This window comes from Rhinoraja longicauda, chromosome 7, assembly GCF_053455715.1.
Source record: "Rhinoraja longicauda isolate Sanriku21f chromosome 7, sRhiLon1.1, whole genome shotgun sequence".
NCBI classification, from domain to species: Eukaryota; Metazoa; Chordata; class Chondrichthyes; order Rajiformes; family Arhynchobatidae; genus Rhinoraja; species Rhinoraja longicauda.
This window is the reverse complement of record NC_135959.1, coordinates 54,776,357-54,801,742: the sequence shown is the minus strand read 5'-3', so window position 1 is coordinate 54,801,742 and position 25,386 is coordinate 54,776,357. Positions and strand designations below refer to the sequence as shown.

At 40.6% G+C, this 25,386-nt stretch overlaps 1 protein-coding gene across 17 annotated transcripts in view; it reads left to right on the top strand.

Moving 5' to 3' along the window:
* The window catches only part of tenm4 (teneurin transmembrane protein 4), a 1,451,267-nt gene extending 1,427,427 nt beyond the window's left edge, over positions 1-23,840 (top strand). For all 17 annotated transcript variants that reach the window (XM_078402642.1, XM_078402641.1, XM_078402643.1 and 14 more), the window contains 3 exons: positions 955-2,566; positions 9,055-9,197; positions 21,082-23,840. In XM_078402642.1, coding sequence (XP_078258768.1) covers positions 955-2,566; positions 9,055-9,197; positions 21,082-21,840 — 2,514 coding nt within the window. In that variant the 3' untranslated portion in view covers positions 21,841-23,840. The remainder of the gene's footprint in view (positions 1-954; positions 2,567-9,054; positions 9,198-21,081) is intronic.
* Positions 23,841-25,386: the final 1,546 nt, after the last annotated feature.

Below are 25,386 nucleotides of genomic sequence, written 5' to 3'. Positions count from 1 at the left end.
TGAGACATACCTAAATTGAACTATTTATTAGGATAATGGAAAGTGACAAATCACATAAGCAAATTCTAAATGCAATTAGTCGCACCAGTGCCTCTCAACGTGTTGGAGGTACAAAGGATCACTTACGTGCACATCAGCAATTGGGCATTCTCATCTGAATGTATTTCTTAGATGCCACTGGAAGACTTCTGTTTCCTGTTTTCAATCTGTTGTTAAATGTTGTAAAGAAAATGATTTGATGATAAAGTTGCCCGCCTTTCAAAACTGCAAATGAGGCAAATTCATTCAGTCACAGCTTGATACTATTGAAGATGGAGCAAATATGGGTCATTTCAGCTAGTGTGTTCTACTCACAATGTAGACTATCATGGTTTACAATGATTGCAGTAATTTCAAAGGGGCTGTATTTCAAACATTACTTTGGTTGAGCTGCAAATTAAAGTTGCCATGAAATTGAATATATTACCTCGTAATTATGTAGCCTGTTTATGTAAATTGTGGGCAGCATAGTGGCACAGTGGTAGAATGGCTGCCTTACAGCGCCAGAGACCTGGGTTTGATCCTGACTACAGGTGCGATCTGTATGGAGTTTGTGTGTTCTCCCTGTGACCACATGAGTTTTCTGCGGTGCTCTGGTTTCCTCCCACACTCCAAAGATGTACAGGTTTGTAGGTTAATTGGCTTTTGTAAAAAAATTGTGAATTTTCCCTGGTGTGTAAGATAGTGCTAGTGTAAGGGGTGACTGCTGGCCAGCATGAAGTCAGTGGGCCAAATGGCCTGTTTCTGTGCTGTATCTCAGTATCTCTAAAGTCTAAATTAATGTAGTGTCATGAAAGATTCTAAAGTCTAAATTAATGTAGTGTCATGAAAAAGCATGGAATAGTTAATGGAATTTATGCAAATCATGAAAGATAATAAGTTGCCCTAAAATATTATTTCTTCTGTCTCTCGTAGTCCTCGGTGCTGCTTCTGCACACTCAGAGACAGTACATCTTTGAATTTGACAAAAATGATCGTCTATCTTCTGTAACGATGCCAAATGTAGCTCAGCAAAACCTGGAGACCATTCGTTCTGTGGGTTATTATAGAAACATCTACAAACCTCCAGAAGGAAATGCTTCAGTGATTCAAGACTTCACAGAAGATGACCAACTGTTGCAGACTTCATATCTTGGAACAGGACGTCGAGTTCTTTACAAATATGGCAAGTTGTCCAAGCTCTCTGAAATCCTTTATGACACCACAAGGATTGGGTACACTTATGATGAAACTGCTGGTATGCTTAAGACTGTCAACTTGCAAAATGAAGGTTTTACGTGCACTATACGTTTCAGGCAAATCGGCCCTCTTATTGACAGGCAAATATTTCGCTTCAATGAAGAAGGAATGGTGAACGCTCGCTTTGATTATAACTACGACAATAGCTTTCGGGTTACCAGTATGCAACCTGTCATCAACGAGAAACCTTTACCAATTGATCTGTACCGGTACGATGATGTCTCTGGGAAAATTGAACAATTTGGAAAATTCGGCATCATTTATTATGACATTAATCAAATCATCACCACCGCAGTCATGACTCACACAAAACATTTTGATGCATATGGACGAGTAAAAGAAGTCCAGTATGAAATTTTCAGATCGCTCATGTATTGGATGACGGTGCAATATGACAACATGGGTCGAGTGATAAAACGAGAACTGAAGGTTGGCCCCTATGCCAATACGTCCAGATATGCTTATGAATATGACGCAGATGGGCAATTGCAGACAGTGACCCTGAACGACAAACCTTTCTGGCGCTACAGCTATGATTTAAATGGGAATCTCCATTTGCTAAGCCCTGGCAATAGTGCTCGTCTAACTCCATTGAGGTATGACCTGAGAGATCGAATTACACGGTTGGGAGATCTACAGTATAAAGTGGATGAAGATGGGTTCTTACGCCAAAGAGGCAATGTTATCTTTGGTTACAATTCCGCTGGTCTTCTCACCGAAGCCTATAGTAAAATGAATGGTTGGAGAGTGCACTACCGATATGACGGAGTTGGAAGAAGAGTTTCGAGTAAGACCAGCTATGGGATGTATTTACAATTCTTCTATGCAGATCTGAGCAACCCTACAAGAGTTACACATATGTATAACCACACGAGTTCTGAAGTCACATCCTTGTACTATGACCTTCAAGGCCACCTGTTTGCCATGGAGATTAGCAGTGGTGCTGAGTTCTATGTTGCCTGTGATAATACTGGTACCCCACTGGCTGTGTTCACTGCGACTGGTTTAATGATCAAGCAAATCACTTACACTGCATATGGGGAAATTTATATGGACACAAATCCTACTTTTCAACTCATTGTCGGCTATCATGGTGGCTTGTACGACCCCCTCACCAAACTAATACACTTTGGACGACGAGACTACGATGTGCTTTCTGGCAGATGGACGGCAGCTGATCACAGTATCTGGAACCACCTCAGCAGCACACTTGTACCTTTTAATTTGTACATGTTTAAAAATAACAACCCGGTCAGCAACATTCAGGATATCAAATGTTACATGACAGGTAAAAATAATTGATTTTTTTTTTTTTACATCATTAATATTTCAATGATTATTTGCTTTGTTGCATGTAGATAGTTTGCACATTCATAATCTTTGAAGAGCTGATGGATGAGCTAATGATATTATCATTACCTTTCAGTAAACAAAAGCAAGTCTTATCAATGACCTACAATTAATTCATTTTGAAAACAAGCTACCCAGGTTTCTCAGTCCAATAGCTAGCATTAAATCCAATGCTAATTGAAAATAATCTGTTATTTCTTTTTTATCTTGTATACTTACTGAACTATTCACCTTTTCCAAGTAGAAGACACTTCTGTTTCAGAGAAATGCACGACAAATCTGCATCATGCCCTTCAGGGAATCGAAGTCCCCGGGTTACAAACATCCAACACTCCTGCCAACAAATAATCTCCCATGGTATTATTAAATTCAAAAGTCTGACATAAAAACATATATTCGTTCATATGAATGGCAGAATTGCTTTCCTCTCTCTCCATTTTGAGTAATTGTTTGTTTCTTATTATTCTTATGCGCTTTTGATGCCATTCATAATTTTTTTTTAAACTTAATTTTTAAATTAAAATCGTTGAAAACATTAGCGACGGACGCACCACACATCTCTGTCCTCCATACAGCTGGCAAGCTCCTCTTTTGTCTCTACATATGCGACTTCAATCAACATCTTCAGCATCGTTTTGTTTGGTTGTCCCAGGTTGCGTCTTCCATTGTGGGTTCCCACAGCACAGCCTTGTTTGCTGGTATTTCTGGATGGCGGTGGCAATGACCAGCGAGCCTCATCATTCTCGACCTGATCTTCTCGGTCAGAGGTGGAATCTCCCCATAGAGCTGGGCGTTGGTGATGTGGTCCCTCCAACTGACATTTTGAACTTTTTTGAGCATTCGGGTGTAGACACCATTGAGAGACTTGGACAGTGCTCGAGTGAGAGTCCATGCCTCACACCCATACAATAATATTGTCGCTACAGTTGCATGGAAGAATCTCAGTTTGAGACCCCTTGACAACTGACGTCCAGATTTTCCCATGTTATTGAGGGCTTTCCATGCGAGCATTTTCCGGACCTTGATGTCATTCTCCGAGCTCTGCATCCTCCCTCACAGGTACTTGAAGTCCTCCACTTTCTTGAGAGATGCACCACCACTGGTCTTAAGAGGCTCATCGTCACCACCGTTCAACGCCATGTACTCAGTCTTCTTGGCATTTAGGTGGAGGCCCACTTTCTCGCACTCCGTCTCGACACTGCCGAGCAGCTCCTGTGCCTCCCCAATTTGGTCTGACAGCAGGACGATGTCATCAGTGAAGTCGAGGTCTGACAATTTGACTGACCCTATTCTTCTCGAACGCCTTGGGGTGATTGTGAAGCCGAGGTCCTCGTGTTCCTTGAGCGCCTGCCTCATTGCATAATCAAGGACAATGACAAAGACAAAGGGTGACAGCGTGTCTCCCTGTAAGACTCCCGTGAGGATTTCGAACACTTTGCTCTCGCCATCCAGAGTGACAACCTTGGCCGTGGTGCCCAAGTGCATATTCTCAATGGCTCTCAGGAGACGAGGAGGAATACCATAAGCCTTCAAAACCCTCATCATTTTGCATAGATGAATCGAGTCAAATGCCTTCTTGAAGTCAATGGTTAGGACGGCCAGCAAGTTGTTATTCTTCACCTCCTCATAAAATACTGTGAAGATATGTTTACCATACCGAGTGATTTTCTGGCTTACGGACAAAATCGACTTATGGACATTCATAAAAAGGGAACCCATTCGTTACCCAGCAATGCCTTGTAAAATTGATTCCAAAATTTCAATAAATTTCAGAATATCAGTGTAGGTTCTAACAGGAGAAAAATATTATTAGAAGAAGAATTTGAAAATATTAAGAAACAACAAAGTATTCCTACGTAAAACAAATTTGGTTCTACTTTCTTTCTCCCGCAAAAAAAAAATCCTTTCTTTGTCCCGCCAAAATAATTTTTTTCGCTTGGGCAGCTTGCAGCCCAGCGGTATGAACATTGACTTTTCCAACTTTAGATAGTTCCTCTGTCCCTCTCTCTCCCCCCCCCCTCCCCCTTCCCAGTTCTCCCACTGTCTTCCTGTCTCCACCTATAACCTTTCTTTGTCCCGCCCCCCTGACATCAGTCTGAAGAAGGGCCTCGACCCGAAACGTCACCCATTCCCTCTCTCCTAGATGTGGCCTGATCTGCTGAGTTACTCCAGCATTTTGTGATACCTGGTTCTACTGCAAAGTATGTAACTAAAGGGAAATCAATTCTTTAATCACAGAATGTTGATTAGACAAGGATATTGTGTTTCTGTAAACTCCTACAATCATTGTACAGCATTAACATGATATACCATTGTGTTACTTCCAAATGGCTGGTAGCATTGACTCCAGAAATAGTATCAGTGCTCCACAGCAATGCAACATTACAGAGTAACTGCTTTATTCCGCACTATCTCAAGGACAAATTAAAGTTACAGCAGAAGAGCAAAGGATTAATTTACATGGAAAATAAGCTTATTGAGGTCTTGTATTGTGTTTGCAAAGAGAATTATACAATCAGCAAAATTGCTTTCCCAATGAAAACAATGACCTAGAAATTTACATGCATAGCACTTTTTTTCCACACGACATGTATAAAAATTGATTTTTCTTTTCTCAGGGGTGGGAATGTGATTTCAAACACAGGCAATTTGATCATAAATTTATAATCTTGAATTTCATTTGTGCTGGTTACTTATTTTCTACGTCAGTCGTGTATCTAATGAAATTATTCCCTGTGCAACAGCCTTTTGGCCCCTCCCATTGCCAAGGAAACTAATCTGTGTGGCTCTGAGATTGCTCTGCTATTGGACATTCTCAGCACAACAAGCATTTAATGTGTAGGAAGGAACCACAGATACTGGTTTATAACGAAGATCGACACAAAATGCTGGAATAACTCAACGGGTCAGGCAGCATCTTTGGAGAAAAGGAATAGGTGACGCTTTGGGTCGAGACCCTTCTTCAGACTATTACCACTTTCTCTGCAGTATGCAATTTGGTGATAGGATGGTGCAGTTGCCTGATAACAATTCCTTCCTCGCTGCTATCAGCAACTAAACCATCCTATCACAAACTAGCGAGCAGTCCTCATCACAGGCACTTGGACTATTTTTAATCGGACTTTACTGGACTTTATCTTGTACTTAACATTACTCCCTTTATACTGTATCTGTACACTGTTGTCGGCCTGATTGTAATCATAGTCTTTTCGCTGACTGGAAAGCACGCAACAAAAAAGCTTTTCACTGTATCTTGGTACACGTGACAATAATAATAACAAACTCAAATAACCTAAACTATAAACTAAACTTGGAAGGGTTTTCCTAAGCAGGTTCCAACACCAGAACATCTCCTCAGGTAACAAAGCACTCTAAGCTTTGTTGTGAGATAAACCCCAAACCATCCATTATTATCCTGTAACTCCAGGCCCTGATCCCCCAGCCCTCAGAATCATTCTGGTCCTGATTCACAGCTGAACCATGGTCTCCCTCTGTTGTAATTTGCCTTTGCTCAATTTAGCACTGAGAACCAGTCTTATCCATATCCATAACTATCTTAAAACTTATGGAATTATGACCTCTGTTCCGCAAATATTCTTCCCAACTGAAATTACAATCAGATTTCACATGAAAAATATATTTCAGCTGCAAAGGATTGGAAACTATTACGCAAGTGTTAACATTTTATCCGCCTATTGTGCTGTTCTGCTAAATTTTTGTTCATGTTCAAATGACCATTTGTAACACTGAGTAAATCTAACGCCAGTGAGTGGTGGTCTTAATTTGAATCTCACTCAATAAACCTGTCCAGAGAAATGAAGTCGAGCGTGCTATAATTTCATCATATAAATCCCACCTGAAGATTTAGCAACCAGAAGTCATTGGCAGCCGTCCACTTAGCATCACTTGCCCCCTCATCTTTATACCGTGCCCTCCATAATGTTTGGGACAAAGACCCATCATTTATTTATTTGTCTCTGTACTCCACAATTTGAGATTTGTAATAGAAAAAATCACATGTGGTTAAAGTGCACATTGTCAGATTTTAATAAAGGTCATTTTTATACATTTTGGTTTCACCATGTAGAAATTACAGCAGTGTTTATACATAGTCCCCGCATTTCAGGGCACCATAATGTTTGGGACACAGCAATGTCATTAAATGAAAGTAGTCATGTTTAGTATTTTGTTGCATATCCTTTGCATGCAATGACTGCTTGGTCTGCGATTCATGGACATCACCAGTTGCTGAGTGTCTTCTCTGGTGATGCTCTGCCAGGTCTGTATTGCAGCCATCTTTAGCTTATGCTTGATTTGGGGGCTCGTCCCCTTCAGTTTTCTCTTCAGCATATAAAAGGCATGCTCAATTGGGTTCAGATGGGTGATTGACTCGGCCACTCAAGAATTGACCATTTTTTAGCTTTGAAAAAATCCTTTGTTGCTTTAGCAGTATGTTTGGGATCATTGTCTTACTGTAGAATGAACCACCGGCCAATGAGTTTTGAGGCATTTGTTTTTGAACTTGAGCAGATAGGATGTGTCTATACACCAGAATTCATTATGCTACTACCATCAGCAGTTGTATCATCAATGAAGATAAGTGAGCCAGTACCTTCAGCAGCCATACATGCCCAGGCCATAACACCCCCACCACCGTGTTTCACAGATGAGGTGGTATGCTTTGGATCTTGGCCAATTCCTTCTCTCCTCCCTACTTTGCTCTTGCCATCACTCTGATATAAGTAAATCTTCATCTCATCTATCCACAAGACCTTTTTTCAGAACTGTGGTTGCTCTTTTAAGTACTTATTGGCAAACTGTAACCTGGCCATCCAATTTTTTGCGGCTAACTAGTGGTTTGCATCTTGCAGTGTAGCCTCTGTATTTCTGTTCATGAAGTCTTCTGCAGACAGTGGTCAATGACAAATCCACACCTGACTCCTGAAGAGTGTTGCTGATCTGTCGGACAGGTGTTCGGGGATTTTTCTTTATTATAGAGAGAATTCTTCTGTCATCAGCTGTGGAAGTCTTCCTTGGCCTGCCAGTCCCTTAGCGATTAGTAAGCTCACCAGTGCTCTCTTTCTTCTTAATGATGTTCCAAACAGTTGACTTTGGTAAGCCTAAGGTTAGATGTCTCTAACAGTTTTATTCTTGTTGCTCAGTCTCATAATGGCTTCTTTGACTTTCATTGGCACAACTTTGGTCCTCATGTTGATAAACAGCAATAAAGGTTTCCAAAGATGATGGAAAGACTGGAGGAAAGACTAGGTGCCGAGAGCTCTCTTATACCTGCATTAAGGAGGCAATTAAACACACCTGAGGAATTACAAACACCCGTGAAGCCATGTGTCCCAAACATTATGGTGCCCTGAAATGGGGGGACTATGTATAAACACTGCTGTAATTTCTACATGGTGAAACCAAAATGTATAAAAATGGCCTTTATTAAAATCTGACAATGTGCACTTTAACCACATTTTTTCTATTACAAATCTCAAATTGTGGAGTACAGAGGCAAATAAATAAATGATGGGTCTTTGTCCCAAACATTATGGAGGGCACTGTACTTCTTCTCATGTACCACTGATCCTTTTAATTCCTTCCATTATATCTCTCCACAGCATCACTGCAGGTTGCCTGCTGAGCTCTTCACCTTCTGTCTTTTTGATCCTCCCCGTGCTTTTCAAACATCTTCCCGGTTTCAAGAATCTCTTCAGCTCCCGACCCTTCAACGGTGCATTTAATCTTCAGCCTTGAACTTCCCCATTTTCTTCTTCCTTGCTTCTCCTTGGAATTCATTGCTTCACCCTTGGTTTTAAGGTAGTTTAAGACGGCACAGTGGAGCAGCTGATAGAGCCGCTGCCTCACTGCACCAGAGACCCAGGTTCGATCCTGACTTTGGATGCAATCTGTGTAGATTGCACATTCTCCTGCGACCACGTGGGTTTCCTGTGGGTGCTACGGTTTCCTTCCACATCACAAAGACATGTAAGTTTGTAGGTTAAACTGCCACCAGTATGTATGAAGTGAACGAGAAAGTGGTATAACATAGAACTAGTGTAAACGGGTGATCAATGGTGGACTCAATGGGCGGAAGGACCTGTTTCCATGCTGTATCTCTAAACTAAACACATCTGCTTTTCTTCTACATATAAAGAACTTTAGAAATGCAAGTTATCTCTGAAAGTAATGTCACCGAATATAACTTCCCACCACATTGGAAACAACTGATGAATCCCAATTAATATGCCATGTATGAAACAATGTACACACTGTAAATGCTCTCCCACCAATTCAAAGGAAGCCAGGGATGATCATCTATTTTGTGGTATCCCTGTAGTAAAGGTAGAGAGTTAGCAGGTGTCAGTATAGCAATACAAGTGTAATCGAAGCATAAATGAGATTTTATTATTCTATGTATGACAGATGTGAACAGCTGGCTGCTGACATTCGGATTCCAGTTGCACAATGTGATCCCGGGATATCCAAGGAAGGAAACCTCTGCAATGGAGCCTTCCTACGAGCTTCTGAACACTCAGGTGAAAACTCAACAGTGGGACAACAGCAAGGTAAACATCAATCTGATCCATTCTTTGGTCAATTGACTCTGTCTATTGCAGGCAGCCTTTTCCCTATTCAGCGGCATGTTTCAGCTTCACCAGGTTGAAACCTCAATTCCCATTGACGTCTCCTCCACCTCTAATTAAATGAAGCTTGATGCTCTGATTTATTGTAACATAGTAAGGAATATGCTGGACCGTGAGATTAGAGATTACATGAGTATGTACCGAACCACTGCTGATTTTCCTCAGCACCTCATGGATCCCCAGACTAGAGCTGTCAAATCTATCACAGGTAAGTTGGTGTGGGTTAAGGTCAGGTAGGTTTAACCCTTGTGTTGGTTCATTCACTGCCCACCGCACGCCCAGTCTGGCAGCTATACCCATTGTCATGTCCTAGTCAGTGAAGGTACTATCCAAGCTATTCTTGATCATTGTTTAACTCTGGATGATGGATATTTTGTGTGCACTTGATATTTTCACTTCTTCTCCAAAGCTTTCTTCAAAATGGTGGAACATAAGATTCATCAACTGGGGGAGAATGCTTGGTGCTATCATGGGTTCCCTTGTACATATTTGACCAGTTGCCAGGAGATTTCACGTGCTCTGGAGTGCATGCTAAGGGCTTTCAGGGTTATTTCTGGATCCTACCGTGCCACCCCATCCAGTAGATTTGTCCTGCCAATGGGACAGGATGTACTCGGGATTGCGATGGGGGAATCTGGAGCATTTGAGCTCCAAGGTGTGATTCATTTGGCAACAAATGTGATTGAGAACAAACTCAGTCTGTTACAATACAATACAATACAATACAATACAATACAATATATCTTTATTGTCATTGTACCCAGGGGTACAACGAGATTGGGAATGCGCCTCCCATACGATGCAATAATTTAAGTAATTAACAGCAACCCAACGAAACGAAACAATTGTAACAGTTTTTAGACAGGTTAAAGTGCAAGTTGATCTATGCGTTGTGGCCATCCGGCTCAGCAGGACCAGTTCATAGCAGCTATGGCCCTGGGGATGAAGCTGTTCCTGAGTCTGGAGGTGCGGGCGTAGAAGGCTTTGTATCGTCTGCCCGATGGAAGGAGTTCGAACAGACTGTTGCAGGGGTGTGAAGAGTCTTTGTGGATGCTGGTGGCTTTTCTGAGGCATCGTGTGTTGTAGATGCCCTCCAAGTCTGGTAGCTGTGTTCCGATGGCCCTCTGAGCTCTGTGGACTACCAGCTGTAGAGCTTTCCTTTCTGCCTCCGTGCAGCTGAGGTACCACACAGGGATGCCATGCGTTAGGATGCTCTCTATAGTGCAGCGGTAGAAGGTCGTCAGCAGCTGTTGGGGTAGACCAGACTTTTTCAGTGTTCTTAAGTAGAACAGTCTTTGTTGTGCCTTCTTGACCAGCGCAGCAGTGTTATTGGACCATGTTAGGTCCTCCGAAATGTGAGTGCCCAGAAACTTGAAGCTGGACACTCTCTCCACACTGTCCCCGTTGATAGAGATCGGGGCATATTCCCCGTTATGTGACCTACGGAAGTTGATGATCAGCTCCTTGGTCTTGGTGGTATTTAGGGACAGGTTGTTCTCCGAGCACCAGTCCGGCAGGTTCTGCACCTCCGCTCTATAGTTTGTTTCATCCCCGTTGGTGATAAGCCCGATCACCGTTGTGTCGTCTGCAAACTTGACAATGGTGTTGGTGTCGAATGCAGGAACACAGTCGTGTGTGAAGAGGGAGTAGAGCATGGGGCTCAGAACACAGCCCTGTGGTGTGCCGGTACTCAGGGTGATGGTGGAGGACAGGTGCGGGCCCATTCTCACTGCCTGCGGTCGTTCCAGCAGGAAGTCCAGGATCCAGTCACATAATGACGAGCTGAGGCCTAGCTGGTGGAGTTTGGTGATGAGCTTGGTGGGGATGACCGTGTTGAAGGCGGAGCTATAGTCTATGAATAGCATCCTCACGTACGTGCCCTGTCTCTCTAGGTGAGTCAGGACAGTGTGAAGAGCCAGAGAGATGGCGTCCTCTGTGGATCTATTTGCCCTGTATGCAAATTGATGTGGGTCCAGTGAGTCAGGGATGCTGGATTTGATGTGTGAGAGGACCAGCCTCTCAAAGCACTTCATGACTATCGGCGTTAGGGCAACCGGGCGGTAGTCATTCAGGTTGGAGAGTATGTTGGACAAGGTCGTAAAAAATGCAACAAGGTCATTCCCATGCCTCAATTCTGTGCCAGTGTCATTCCTCGGTGGTCTATCCAGTTTTATTATTTTTATAATAACATTTGAAAACAACTGTTTGCCTGCTTGGTCATTTCAGAGTCTGACTTCACATAAGGGCCAGGCTTAGTAAAAATGAAAATTTTGTTTCCATGAAGAACCCAGTGAACCAAATGGTTTTTTAAAATATTGTTTTATGGTCATTGGGACTAATGACTAATAATGAACTAAATTAAAACGTTACACTTCCTTGGCGGATTGCTGAGTTTAGGCTTCTGGATTATTGGCTGTTAAATTAACATTGCTGCCGTGCCCTGTTTACCCATTTAATACAAATTTATATATCCATGAGACATGGGCAAAATAAAAACTATTAAAAAGTCAGATTCAAGGGAGTGCAAGTCTTCTAATGCACAAGAAGCTGCAGATGCCAGAATCTGGCGCAAAAGACAAACTGCTGGGGAAAATCAGTGGGTCAGGCAGCTTTCTGTGAAGGGAAATAGACAGACGACGTTTCAGGTTGGGATCCTGCATCAGTCTGATAATGTACATTTGCAAAGAATGATCATTGAGTGATGGATTAAATTTAATCAAAATTGCGAAAACATTTGATTTTATAACCTCAAATACAAAAACTGCAACTGGCAAAGGACTCCAATAATAAACACAAAGTGCTGGAGTAATTCAGCGGCAAGGGGTTTCCCCACCCATTAACTCCTCACCCCCCATTGTATTAGCCGGGACATCCCGTATTTTGGGCTAAATTTGTTTGTCCCGCCCTAATCCAGCCCGCCGCCTGTTTTTGTACGGCCCGTGGGTTAATAATGATTTTTGCAGTTTTAAAAGGTTGAAAAAAAATCAAAAGAAGAATATTATTGGAATATTATTGGAACACAGCCATGCATGAGGTGGGGGTGAGCTGCCACCAATCCGGCCACTCATGGGGGAAGCAGTCGCCCACTGGGCTGCGACCTGCGATACACCACTGACATTCACTGTAACCCTCCCACCCCCGGCCGGCTCCAACACGCAGACCAGAGTCCGGGCAAATGCGGACAGGATGGTCATTGTCTCTGATCACTCAGCCTCAGAGTTGGGAGGGAACAATGTTGACAGCTCACAACAGCAAGGAATAAAATGTGCTCTCGCATTTAATTTTACTTTCACGAGATCAGAGCTGTGCCTTCACTTGTCTAGCTGTTCAATATCATTTTGCAGAACACAGAATGTAGAAACCAGGTAGAAACCAGGTAGAATGCTGGTTTCCAAAAAAAGACACAAAGTGCTGGAGTAACTCAGCGGGTCAGGCAGCATCTGTGGAGAACATGAACAGGTGACGTTTTTGGTCAGGATCAACACATTTGCAGTGACACTCTAGCTGTGCTAAAAGAATACAATATACGTCGACATTACCAGACTGAGAACCAGATTAACTAATGCTCATTTAAATAGTGTATTGCTTTTGGCATCAACAAATGTGAACCCCCAATATTGATAAGTTTTTAAACAGCAAAAATCATTAGGTTTCTCAATGATTTATTAAATATTTAAATTGAAACAAACTATTCCCTTTTTGTGTGGACTTTCTACTTTTCAATAAAGAATGTTTAAAATGTTTCATTGTAAAGTTTCCTTGCAGTTTTACAAATTAAAAAGATTTTTAATAGAAATAAATTATGAATTAAATATGTTTTTAATCACAAATGGTAAACTTTGGTTAAGGACAAATCATTTTTTATAAGTTTTAGCCTTTAATTTTTTAATGCAAAATATAAGTTGTGTTTTAATAAAATAAGTATATTTTTTCTTTTTTATGTAAACTAACCGGCCCGCTGTTTGGTCATTAATTCATGATGCAGCCCGCAGTAATAAAAAGGTTGCCCACCCCTGGTGTGTCGGGGAGTGGGGCCGAGTGTGTTCGCCTAACGGAGGTTGCGTAGCAACCCGGCTCCTGGCTCGGGCGGCCACCATTGGTGGAGTGGGAGCACGTGGCCGCTTGCTGGGCGGTGACGCCACCTTGTCCCGTATTTGGGAGTTAGAAAGTCGGTAACCCTAAGACCCATTCATTCCCTGTTCCTCACGGAACAATGAAGGCTCATCTCTACCTGACCCACTGAGTTACTCCAACACTTTTTGTAAACCAGCATCTGCAGTTCCTGTGTCTTCTAACTCTAGTAATACTTTTGTACAAAATGGCTTTATCCCAGAATCATAAGTACCAAATAAAGGATAATGATATCAAAACACAAAGTGCTGAAGTAACTCAGTGGGTCAGAACCTGTGCAGGGAATGGATAGGTGACCTTTCAAGTTGGGAGACTTCATCGGACTGAGACAAGATACTGGCACGCCCGTCTTACGTAAGGATTACATTCCGTGAACCTTTACGTGTCAGAGTTTAAGTAAGTCGCAATCATTATTCCAATCCCCCGCCCGAAATAACTCACTGAGAATATTAACTGTCCCAGCGGCGTCCAGCTGCATCCAGGGCACTTTCCGTGGCGTGTGGCTTTCTGGGTAAGCACCGCCACCATTACTGGCTTGAGTTCTGTCTCTGTTGGGGCATTTTCTGCAGCGCTCGGCCTTCTGGGTAAGCACCACTACCATTGCTGGCTTGTTTCCAATGTAAACTAGAGTGCTCATGTTGTGTTGTGGAAATTACAAACTGCCTTGATTGCACGAGGGACTGAGTACAGAATAGTTTTACGTAAAGTCTCCCATTATGTAAGTCAAGGACTATCAGTATATGTTTTTATCCCTAGATTCACCACTCCATACTGAGTTATTAGAATGTGGATTGTTCTATCAAAGTTCCATTGATGGACAAAGATAACAACCTGAAACAGAATCAAAACAAACAACTCTGGTTCCCACCCTCTAAACCACCAATGTTTAAATTGTGTAATCATTTAAATCAACCCAAATGCACTAACCAATTATCATTTCCATTATTGTCAAATACAGCTTGTTGTTCTGACATGTTAAGTGTCCCCTGTATTTCAAGCAGAAGCAGGTGTGTGCACTTGTTAGTTCACACCTCATTAGGATGCAATTCCCACGCATACTTAATCCCCTTTCACTGGTGTTAGGTTATAGCTTGTTGCACTCAGCAATGACTGCAGCAACAAACAAGTCCCATAAACAAATAGCAACTCGATTATACACTCTTTATGACTGTATTTAAATTCTCCTATTTGATCCAATAGAATAGATAAAATAATTATATTTTAGTCTTGTTCGGTATGAACAGCACCATCTCAAATCCCAAACTAAATCACAATGTTGCAGAAAATGCACACTCTATATTCGGCCTCGACACAATCTTTTAGCCAGAAACCATCAGTGGCAAGTGCTTCCTGCTCACACACTCAGGAATTGACAAACCCACCTGACGTACTCGCTTTCTCCCTACCTCGCAGTCGCTCCGCACATGGACTCTCCCTCACACACCAACTCTTTCTACCTCACACACAAACACTCCCTCAGATACTAAATGTCTCTCTCACACTGTCTCTAACACTCTCTCCCCCCCCCCCTCACTCTCTCTCTCTCTCTCTCTCTCTCCCTCTCCAAATTAATCTTCTGCCAGCACTTGATCCATATCCCTCCATTTTCTGCATATTTGTGGGCCAATCCAAAAATCACTATTGAATCTGTCTCCCACATCCCCTGAAAGTGCATTCAAAGTGCCTGCCACTGCATGTTTGCATAGAATCCATATCCCTCCATTCCTGCAAATCCATGTGCCTTGTTAAAAGTCTTTTAAATGCCACCATTGTATCTGCCTTCACCACCACCCCTCACCAACGCAATTCAAGCACTCACCACCCTCTGTTTAGAAATAAACTTGCCTCACACATCTCTGTACCCTCTGTTATTTGACGTTTTTACCTGACTCTACCCCATCTATGCTTCTCATTATTTTATAAACTTCTGTCAGGTCTCCCCCCTCAGCCTCCAGAGCACTAGAGAAAACATATTTTTGGGCAGATGATATAGGCTGCCCTTCCCATCAACCACCAAGCCTCCCCTCCCTTACCCCCACCCCCACATCGCAGATCCTCTCTGCTATCAGTGCCACACATAGACCTACTTATTTCCTGGTCCTCACTGAACAGTGAAGGCTGCCAGCCAAGGAAGAAGGGAGTTGGTCCCCAACTAGAACCACGAGGCAACATTGTCATTATCAGATGTAAAATACTTTTCAAAATCTCAGATGTGTTTATGTGGTTAAAACTGTTCCAACCACTCCCCATTCAAAAGTGAATATGCCCTCTTTAGTTTCGAGATACAGCGTGGAAACAGGCCTTTCAGGCCACTGAGTCCATGCCGACCAGCAATCACCCCTACACTAGCTCTATCCTACATTCTCGGGACAATTTACAGAAGCTAATTAACCTACAAGTCTTTGGAATGTGGGAGGAGACTGGAGAACTCGGAGAAACCCCATGTGGTCACAGGGAGAAGGTACAAACTCCATACAGACAGCACTCATAGTCAGGATTGTATCAGGATCTCTAGCACTTTAAGGCAGTAACTCTACTGCTGCACCACTGTTATCAATCCTCAACAAGTTAATGATTCATTGACTTACTCACAAAATAATGTGACCCATGCAGCAGTTACATCTAGAAAACAGCAATATAACCTCATAATTTGGCACAGAACTATCAAACATTACTTGGAACCAGATTGCTGTCCATTGAGACTTAGAACCTGCTTTGTTTTCAGACTTTTTAATTGAATTAAACTTCAGTGAGTTTTTTCCAAGTGCATCCAATCTGCCCCATCAGTTGCTACCCAGCTGGTGAAGATATAAATCTACCCCAGTAGCTTTCATCTATAAATGAGTAAAAAATTATCGTCTCTCCAGGGCTTCTTGTTCTTTTGGGATATCCTGGAAATTTCTATAAAACATAACATTGCTACACAAGCTTGAGCTCATTTTAGGTAATCATTCATGTCAGGCAGCTGAAAATGATATTGACTGTTCCTTCTGCTAAAAACACAGCCCAGTTAATTACAGCCTAATTCATTGATATTATATAATGCAATAATGAAGCTACCCGAGAGCAGTCAATCTGATATAATGTCATTACATCTCAGGTCTTTTCGGAAAGGTCTTCTAACATTTAAAACCAATATTCCTAATTTAAGCAATTTAACTACAACCAAAACTTCAGTTGAATGTTCGTTCAACAGGAAGTGACTTCTTTGGCACCACAATTCCTTTATCCACTTTTACCTTGTCAATAGTTATTGGTCATGTCTTCAATTGCTCATTTGTTTATAAAAGCACCAAGAAAACCTTGCGCTCCAAATCTTTTATGAAGGTAAAAGTACCGCAGATGAACTTCAGTCTGAAGAAGAGTCTCGACCCGAAACGTCACCCATTCCTTCTCTCCCGAGATGCTGCCTGACCTGCTGAGTTACTCCAGCATTTTGTGAATAAATACCGCAGATGAACTGTTCTACTCTTTAGGGATAGCACCGGGGGAGAAATGGCTGTATTCTGAAAGATTAAGGGGACAGTTTTCCTGAGCTTTGACACCATGAAAGCCCAGGCCAAAAAGAAATGTGATGCAGGGGATGAGACCTGCTTTGCTAGGTTTCTATTTTTTCTGATCCACAATCACCTGAACATTGAGGGACTGGAAACCTATCCTATCCATCAACCTGACCACAGTTTACATCCCATCTCAAGCAAACATCCGTCTAGCACTGGAGGAGCCGTATGCTGTGCTCCAGACACTGTACCCCGACGTCTTTCCCATCATTACCAAAGATTTCAACAAGGCTAGCTTGAAGAAATCACAAGTGTTCTGCAGCACCAGGGTCAAACACTGCTCGACCATTGCTATTCCACCATCAGCGATTCCTATCGCTCCGTCTCTCACCCTCACTTTGTGAAATCTGACCACCCGGCTGTACTTCTTCCTGCATATAGACAGTGATTGAAAAGCACTGCCCCAGCAGTGAGAATAGCACAAAGCTGGTCAGGGGAGGCAGAGCATCGACTCTGGAATGCTTGGAGTTAGTAGACTATCAATGTTCAAGGACTCGGCAATGGACCCGAACAAATATGCCACAGTTGTTAGTGACTTCTTAAGGAAATGTGTAGGAGTGATTTCCCATGAAAACCATCCTCATGTTCCCCAACCAGAAGTTTTGGATGAACAAAGAAGTCTGCAATCTTCTGAGGACCAGGTTGGGCATTCAAGTCTGCCGATGCAGATTCATACGACCTTGATAAGGCCTTCAAAAAGGCTAAAAGGGAACTTTTACACTAAATTGGATGATGAGGCAGACATTCAGCAGCTGTGGCGAGGCTTGCATTTAAACACTTCCTACAAGGCGAAACTGGGGTCAGCTCATATGACAGGAAGGCATAACTACTGGACAAGTTCAATGCATTCTACAAGCGTTTTGACATTCGAACACTAATGTGCCTTCTCAGGTCCCCATGAACCCCGAAGCCATTGCAATCGCAGTCACCGAGGCTGACATCAGACGATCTTTCAGGAGAGTGAACCCTCAGAAAGTGTCTGGACCTGACTGGTCGCATTCTCAAAATGTGCACAGACCAACTGGCCAGAGTTTTTGCAGATATGTTCAGCCTCTCATTGCTCTTCTCTTGCATGTGACAAAAGATCTGGAGGGGAGGTCATTTTTTTTTCCGTGGAAAGCCATTCGGTTCTGGAAAGTTGCTTGCAACTAATTCTATGATTAATTTTAAGAGGGAGTTATGCAGAGTGTTGAGGCTTCCATATAACTACCTTTCAGAGACCTATGTAAAGCCAATGCCCTTCCTCTTTTCTGTGATCTGATGATCAGATTCTGCACTGTTAATGGTCACATTGAACATTAAAAAGTCTCCAGTTGCACATTTATTTCTTTTGATTTTATTACATAGCTATTACAAAGCTATTTTATTATAGCTTTCATTGGTGCAACAATATGATTCAATTGTGAGTAAAATTATTATTAGTAAATATGCCGCCAAAATGTTTTAATATTACCGCACATAATATTTTACTGACTCTCAGAAATGCTAATGGACTGAATCACTGAATGCAGTTTGAAGGTAAAATTAATGTTTCTGTTCTGTGTGTGACATGAATCCATTTTCAAGTATGAAGCCAGCAAATAGAACAGTTATGCCTCGTTATCTTTTGGAGATTGATCTGAGCACTGAATAGTTTCTTTTGATAAATCAATTACTCCTGTATTCTCTTTCCTACCATTTACTCTGATGGTTTCACCAAGGGCCCAATAACTCTGCCAAAGCCACAGAAAAGCGCAAATTTTGGAGGAAAAAAAAGAGACCTGGCATTGGTGTTTGGCATCCAAGCTTAGATTTACACTGTATCTAATCTGTGGTCCCAAAACCCAGCAAAAAAATCAAGATAAATAATAAAATATAACGTACATCTTTCACCCTGTAGTTGAAGATCATGACCTTACCATCAAATTCATTCTGGGTTGATATTTCAGCCTGATAGTATCCCACTGTGCATTGGCTGATGGTGATTCCAGGGAAAATGAATAAAAGATTATTCCCTGTGGTACCTTCTTTTGTCACTAAAGTGGTATGATCATTACATTTATTAAGTGTACATGCAGACGGTTAATAACCCAGAGACTTAAACTTTAATCATGACAACTTATGAAACTGTATTCAATAAACGACACCATTTATTACTGAATTGTGAGAAGCTTATCTTTTCTGTGGCTGATGTAAGCTGCCATTGAAAATAATTGTAAACCAGCATCTGCGGCTCCTTGTTTCTACATTGCAAATAATTTCTTATGATGAAATTTGAGTCTTCCTCTATTTTAAAACTAATATCATGTCACACTAGAAATATATCTGTCTTGAATTTTCCATTCTAATAAACTATAAGCCTATGTTCAGTCTTCTCCTTATCTCTAAAAGCTTTGACAGTATTTTTTCTACTTCTAGCTTAATATTTCTACTTCTAGCTTAATTTTCTACTTCTAGCTTAATATTTTTTGCCCTTGCCACAGCATTAAAAGTCAGCAATAGTCAAGGTAAATGCCCACCACAAAATTCTCCAGGGATCTAAGACTGGGCAATACTTATATGTACCTTCCCAAAGCATGTTCATCCTGAGAATAAATTGAAACAAGGTGCTATGAATATAAAGTGTCAATACTTTCCAGATTCATGCCTTTCTCTTGTTGATAATTTGATAATTACATATTTTATTGTGCCATTGTAACTTGTAGCAATATTAGAGAGGATAGCATTCAGTGCTATTATTTGTACATGAAATGGAATCATGGGCTCAAAGAGAAATATAAAATGGACACTGGCCCTTCGGCCCATCAAGTCAATTGGGACCAAAACCCACCTATTTATACTAATCATACATTCATCCCAATTTAATCTACTCTCCTTCTCCCCACAGTCTCATCGATTTACCTCGGATTCTATCATTCATCAAATCAGTGGAGGCAATTTACAGCTGTCAATTAATCTATCAACTCACATATCTTTGGGATGAGGGAGGAAACCGGGGCATCTGGTGAAAGCTCATGTGGTCACAGGTTGAATTTACAAACTCCACACAGTCAGCACCCAAGGTCATAGGTGTCTGTGAACCAGCAGCACTACCAGCTGTGCCACTACCCTGTCCTTAAATCAATAATACAGTTATCTTCTAATGCTTTTGGAATTAGCACTTACTAATATTTTCATATTGGTGTCAAGAAGATGCACAAATGGTGTCAGGAAGCTTTTTCTTTTCTCGTTGGCAGATTTTCCCCAGGTGCTTCAAAAAATCAATGTATATATCGTAAAAGCTGGACTATCAGCCATTGTTAGATCAATTTAAGTTTCAAACAGTTCCTATCATTCGAAGCAACAAAATGCTGGAGTAAATCTGCTGGTCAAGTAGCTTGCTGGAGAACATGGATAGCTGATGTTTCGGGTCAGGACCCTTCTTCAGTCATTCATTGTCCAGAATCCCTACTATTCAACTTTAATTCCTCTAGTTGAGAAATTAATAGATCAAAGCCCAATCTTGATGGCTTTTGACATTGTTCACATTTTGCATTTCTTTTCATTTTGAGACTAGTCAATAGAAATTTAGTCATTTAATTTCATCGCTAAAGCAAGCAATGTCCTAAATAAAGTTACCAAAGTCTCAAAGGCATCTTCATGTTCAAATGTATTTCAACATGTGACAAAGTTGATTATACTTTTAATTAAAATCAAAACCAGTGAATATATTGATCCATTTACAGTTGCAAGGCCAATATCCTTAAGCAACCTGAAAAGAGAACCAAACCTATCTGATTTGTCTTTGCTAATCAATTACTTTCAGAATTATACAAAAGTAAGATGTAATTTCTTAAGTATTTTTTTAAAACACTTGACTAGTTTCATTTCAAATGATTGCAACTATTTAAAAGTTAATTTCAAATATCTCCAAATTACTCAAAAAGAAAAAAATGCAAAATTTGTCGTAAAACAGTAAACTTATAAGTAGGTTCATCCAAAGAATCTCCAGTGAAATATCAATAAATAATTTTGAAACCGTTCACTAGATCATGAGAGAAAACTTTCAAGGTGAAGACTTTGTTACAGTGCTATGAGTAACATTAATGTTTCCTGTAAAGATGTTCATTGTTAATGTTGCTTTCTCGTTTTGTTAGTCCATTTTAGGAGTCCAGTGTGTCGTACAGAAACAGCTCAAAGCCTTTGTTACGCTAGAACATTTTGGGCAGATTTATGGAGGAAGTGGAATTGGGTGTCAGCCAAAAGCACGGATGAAGAAATTTGCAACGGGCGGTTCAATCTTTGGCAAAGGAGTGAAGTTTGCTGTTCGAGGAGGGAAAGTAAGCACAGATATCATTAGTGTGGCCAACGAAGATGGAAGGAGAGTGGCTGCAATCTTAAATAATGCCCTTTACCTGGAAAATATCCATTTCACCATTGATGGTGAGGACACGCATTATTTCATTAAACTGGGGTCTGCAGAGAAAGATCTTGCTATTTTGGGCCTTACTGGTGGAAGGCGAACCCTGGAGAATGGAGTCAATGCTACTGTGTCTCAAATTAATACTGTACTGAATGGAAGGACTAGAAGATACACCGATATTAAACTTCAATATGGTCCTTTGTGTTTAAACACACGATATGGGACAACCATGGATGAAGAGAAGGCCCGTGTCTTGGAGTTGGCCAGGTTGCGGGCTGTGATGGCCGCCTGGACTAGAGAAAGGCAAAGGCTACAAGATGGAGAGGAGGGAATTCGCTCATGGACCGAGGGAGAGAAACAGCAGCTGCTGATCACCGGCAGAGTGCAAGGCTATGATGGCTATTTTATAAAAACTGTTGAGCAATATCCTGAATTGTCAGACAGTGTAAATAATATCCATTTCATGAGACAGAGTGAAATGGGCAAGAGGTAACAGTAAAGAACTATGCACCAACCACTTTGCCAAAGACAGCTGCTTATGTGGCCATTTTTCAGGCTGTGTTACAATTGTTTTTGAAAACCATTGCATTGTAATTCTTGCAATGTGCTGAGTTTTTCCCCCCTTTTTTTTGACTTCACACATTTTGCATTGAGCAAAAGGTATTTTGCAGTAGTGTGATTAAAGTAAATATTTGCTATTTTCTAATATTTCAACTGTGACTATTGGTTTACAGCCAGTACAAACTGAGAACCAACAGTGCAGGACACATTACCAGTAAAGAATGTGCTCTCTCAGTGTCCACTTAAAGAATTCAATGGATTATTATAGACCTCTTTTGTTAATTCTTTGGGACTTCTCACGAGATGCATTTTGATGCAGCAAAGGACTATATCTGCATTTTGTATCGACAAAGAAATTAACAACTTGTGTGAGAACTATCCTGAGGTTCTGAAGTGAATTGGAGAAATATCTCAACCCTTGTGTTTCTAACACTGTATTCCGATTGTGTAAATAAGCAAGGCTGTAAATAAATGCAAATGTAGATAACTTCTAGAACAACAGAAGTGACCCTGAGTAGACTTCAGTAGAAAATAAAATGGTTATTTTGTGTTTTGAATTTTTTACTGATTTGAATCAGAAGTCATATTATAGGTAAATTGAGAGATTGGAATTGTTTTAGTTTGGAGTTGTGTTTTAATTGTATGGGTCCTTTTTTTTGCTTCTGTTTCATTTCAATAGTTGTTTTAAGCTTAATTTAACTTCTCTAAAGTTTGATTTTTTATTAAAAGTTAAAGGATACTCTGTTTCTATTGTTTATTCATTTATTATTCCGTTTGTTATTTAATTTTAGTCACAGTTTTGTTGGGTGGTGCCACATAAAAGAAAAATCCCACTTGTCGCTGAACCAATGTAGATGTAACTTGCAACAAGTCATTAATTCCCATCTCAAACTGAACCATTTAACACTAATTATTGGCTGTTAATTTGTGTTGTTTTCATTCTTTAGGTTTTAAGTAAATGTTTAATGTTCTTTGAATTGGTCTAATGTGTGTTTTGGGGTTGGACGATGTTGGTACATGTGTATTTATAGACATATGTGTATCACAATATTAATATCTCATGATATTGTTATTGTGACCCAAAGTGTTTTGACCTTAGAAACATCTTCATGATTATTGCTTTGTTACTGTGCAACTTAAGTATCACAATTATTTACTGTTGAAGATATGGTGACTTATATGGGGCAGATTTTTATATTTGTTTATTTGGAACTTAAAGTATCATAAATGCTGTGATATACTGTTAAATGGAAATATTATATGATTCCCCCAAATTTAAAATATTGACCAACTCCTATTTTTGTGTTCTTTTATATTTTTATGTATTTTGTATAACATACTGCAATCATTTTTAGATCATAAGAACACCCAGTCCAGCAAATTTAATGTCTCCTAATAAAAAGTGAATCATATAGTGTGCACAACAAATAAAAACAGCTGTTAGCATTCAGTGGGGGGTTAATCTTTGTATTTTCTTATAGTAATTCAATATATATAATGAAAATGAACTAACAGTTAACCCTTAACATGTCAATGAGAAAACCTGCTGTTTGATAGTTTTTAAGAAAGCCTCCTTTCAATATAACTCTGGAGAGATTATCTCTAGAGTTTAAATTTAATGAAATTCCTTTAATGTTGTTTATTTCCCTTATGCTATGTCACATGCACTTCCTTCTCGAAAAGGACGATCATTATTGATTGTATTCAGCCAAGCATTGAAAAAACAACTGATCCTGAGTATCATATCATTTTTGTGAGATATTATTTGCCAGTTGCACAGTGCCTTCCCAGCATATGAAGTCCAAGAGATTCATCCTGGATGCAAATATGTACCCTTGGTATCCAATTCTACTTATTGTGGAGCTAAGCAGCAAAGTCGTTATTAAATTATTCACATTCTAATACAATTGCAAACTTCAGCATTGAATATTATCAAGATTGAATTAAATATTCACTGTAAAACAATATGTTTTATGTGGAATGGTTTCTCCTAGTGAAGCTTTGATGTTGAAATCATCATGTTATAGTTAGAAGATGTTTCAAAAAGCTACAAGCATTTCATCCGAGAATTTGATTGCGGTGGCATACAAGTTGCGACTATTTAAATCAACAGCTCTAGGATTGAGTTGATAATGGAGCTGGAAATCGGAAATGAAAACCGAGAGCCATAAGCCGTGAGCATTAATCAAACAGCTTGTGAATATCATCCAAATACAAAGATTTCCAGGCTCTGACTCAATTACAATTATTCAAGTATATAAATTAAGTGCATTTAAAATATATGTGTGAAATTTTCACGTTCCGCTTACTAGAGTGAGAAAGACTGGTTCTTTTGAGTTGATTTAACTGGAACCAAAAGGATAGAAGAGACACTGTGAAAACTATGTCAAGGGTCAGGTTAGAAAAAAAAAAAGATTGTTTTCAATAGCCAATTAATGGTTTGGGAACCAAATGTTTGATCTTATTAAACAGAAGTAATTCAGCATAAAATTAAGCCAAGGAGAATGGAAATGATTTGACTTAATTGACTCTGGATGCTAGCATCTTTAACATTTGTACGGATCATCCATTATGCTTTTCCATAAGGCAATAGTGCATAGCTGGAAACATTAAACTAAAGTTTTAAATATATATATATATGTCACCTTTGGCATAATGAAGCTTCCTTGGTGATTCTCAGCAGCCTTATCAAATAAAATTTGATGTTATCATCCCACTGACTCCCACGTCTACCTTGACTACAATAATTCCAACACATTCTCTTGTCAGGATGGCATCCCTTTCTCCCAGTTTCTCTGGGTCCATCATATCTATTCTCAAGATAAAGCATTCCGTTTTAGGACATCTGAACTGTCCTCCTTTCTTGGGAAACATGGCTTCCCTTCTGCTGTGATTGATCGAGCCATCTCTCCCAATTCCTCCATTTCTTGGACCTGCTCCCACTTTCCTCCAGCCAGAACAGAGAGAGTTTGCTCAGTTCCCCGCCTTTCACCCATAAGAATCTGTATCCAGCACGTCATCTTTCATCCTCTATGTCAGCTGCAATGAGATCCCACCACAAGGAACATCTTCACCCCTTTTCACCTTCTGCAAGGACAACCAGCGTTTTCTCCTCCAACCAGAGGAAGTTTAACATGTTTTCTTACTCCTCCTCCCTCACCACTATCCAGGAATCTAAACAGCTGTTCCAGGTGAGGCAAAACCCCACGTGTATCTACTGTTCCTGATGTGGCCATTCTCTGCATCAGCACGTCCTAACACACGATGTGATCAACATGTAGAGCATCTGCAATGGCTATCCTGAGCTCCCAAATGTATACCATGTAAATTCCTCTTCCAATTCTCACACAGATCCCTCCATCCTCGGCCTTTTCTGTCACCAGTGTGAGACCCAATGCAAACTAGAGGACTAACACCTCATATTCCACCTCGAGAGTCTACTTCCCAATGGTATGAACATTGGAATTTATTTTCCAAT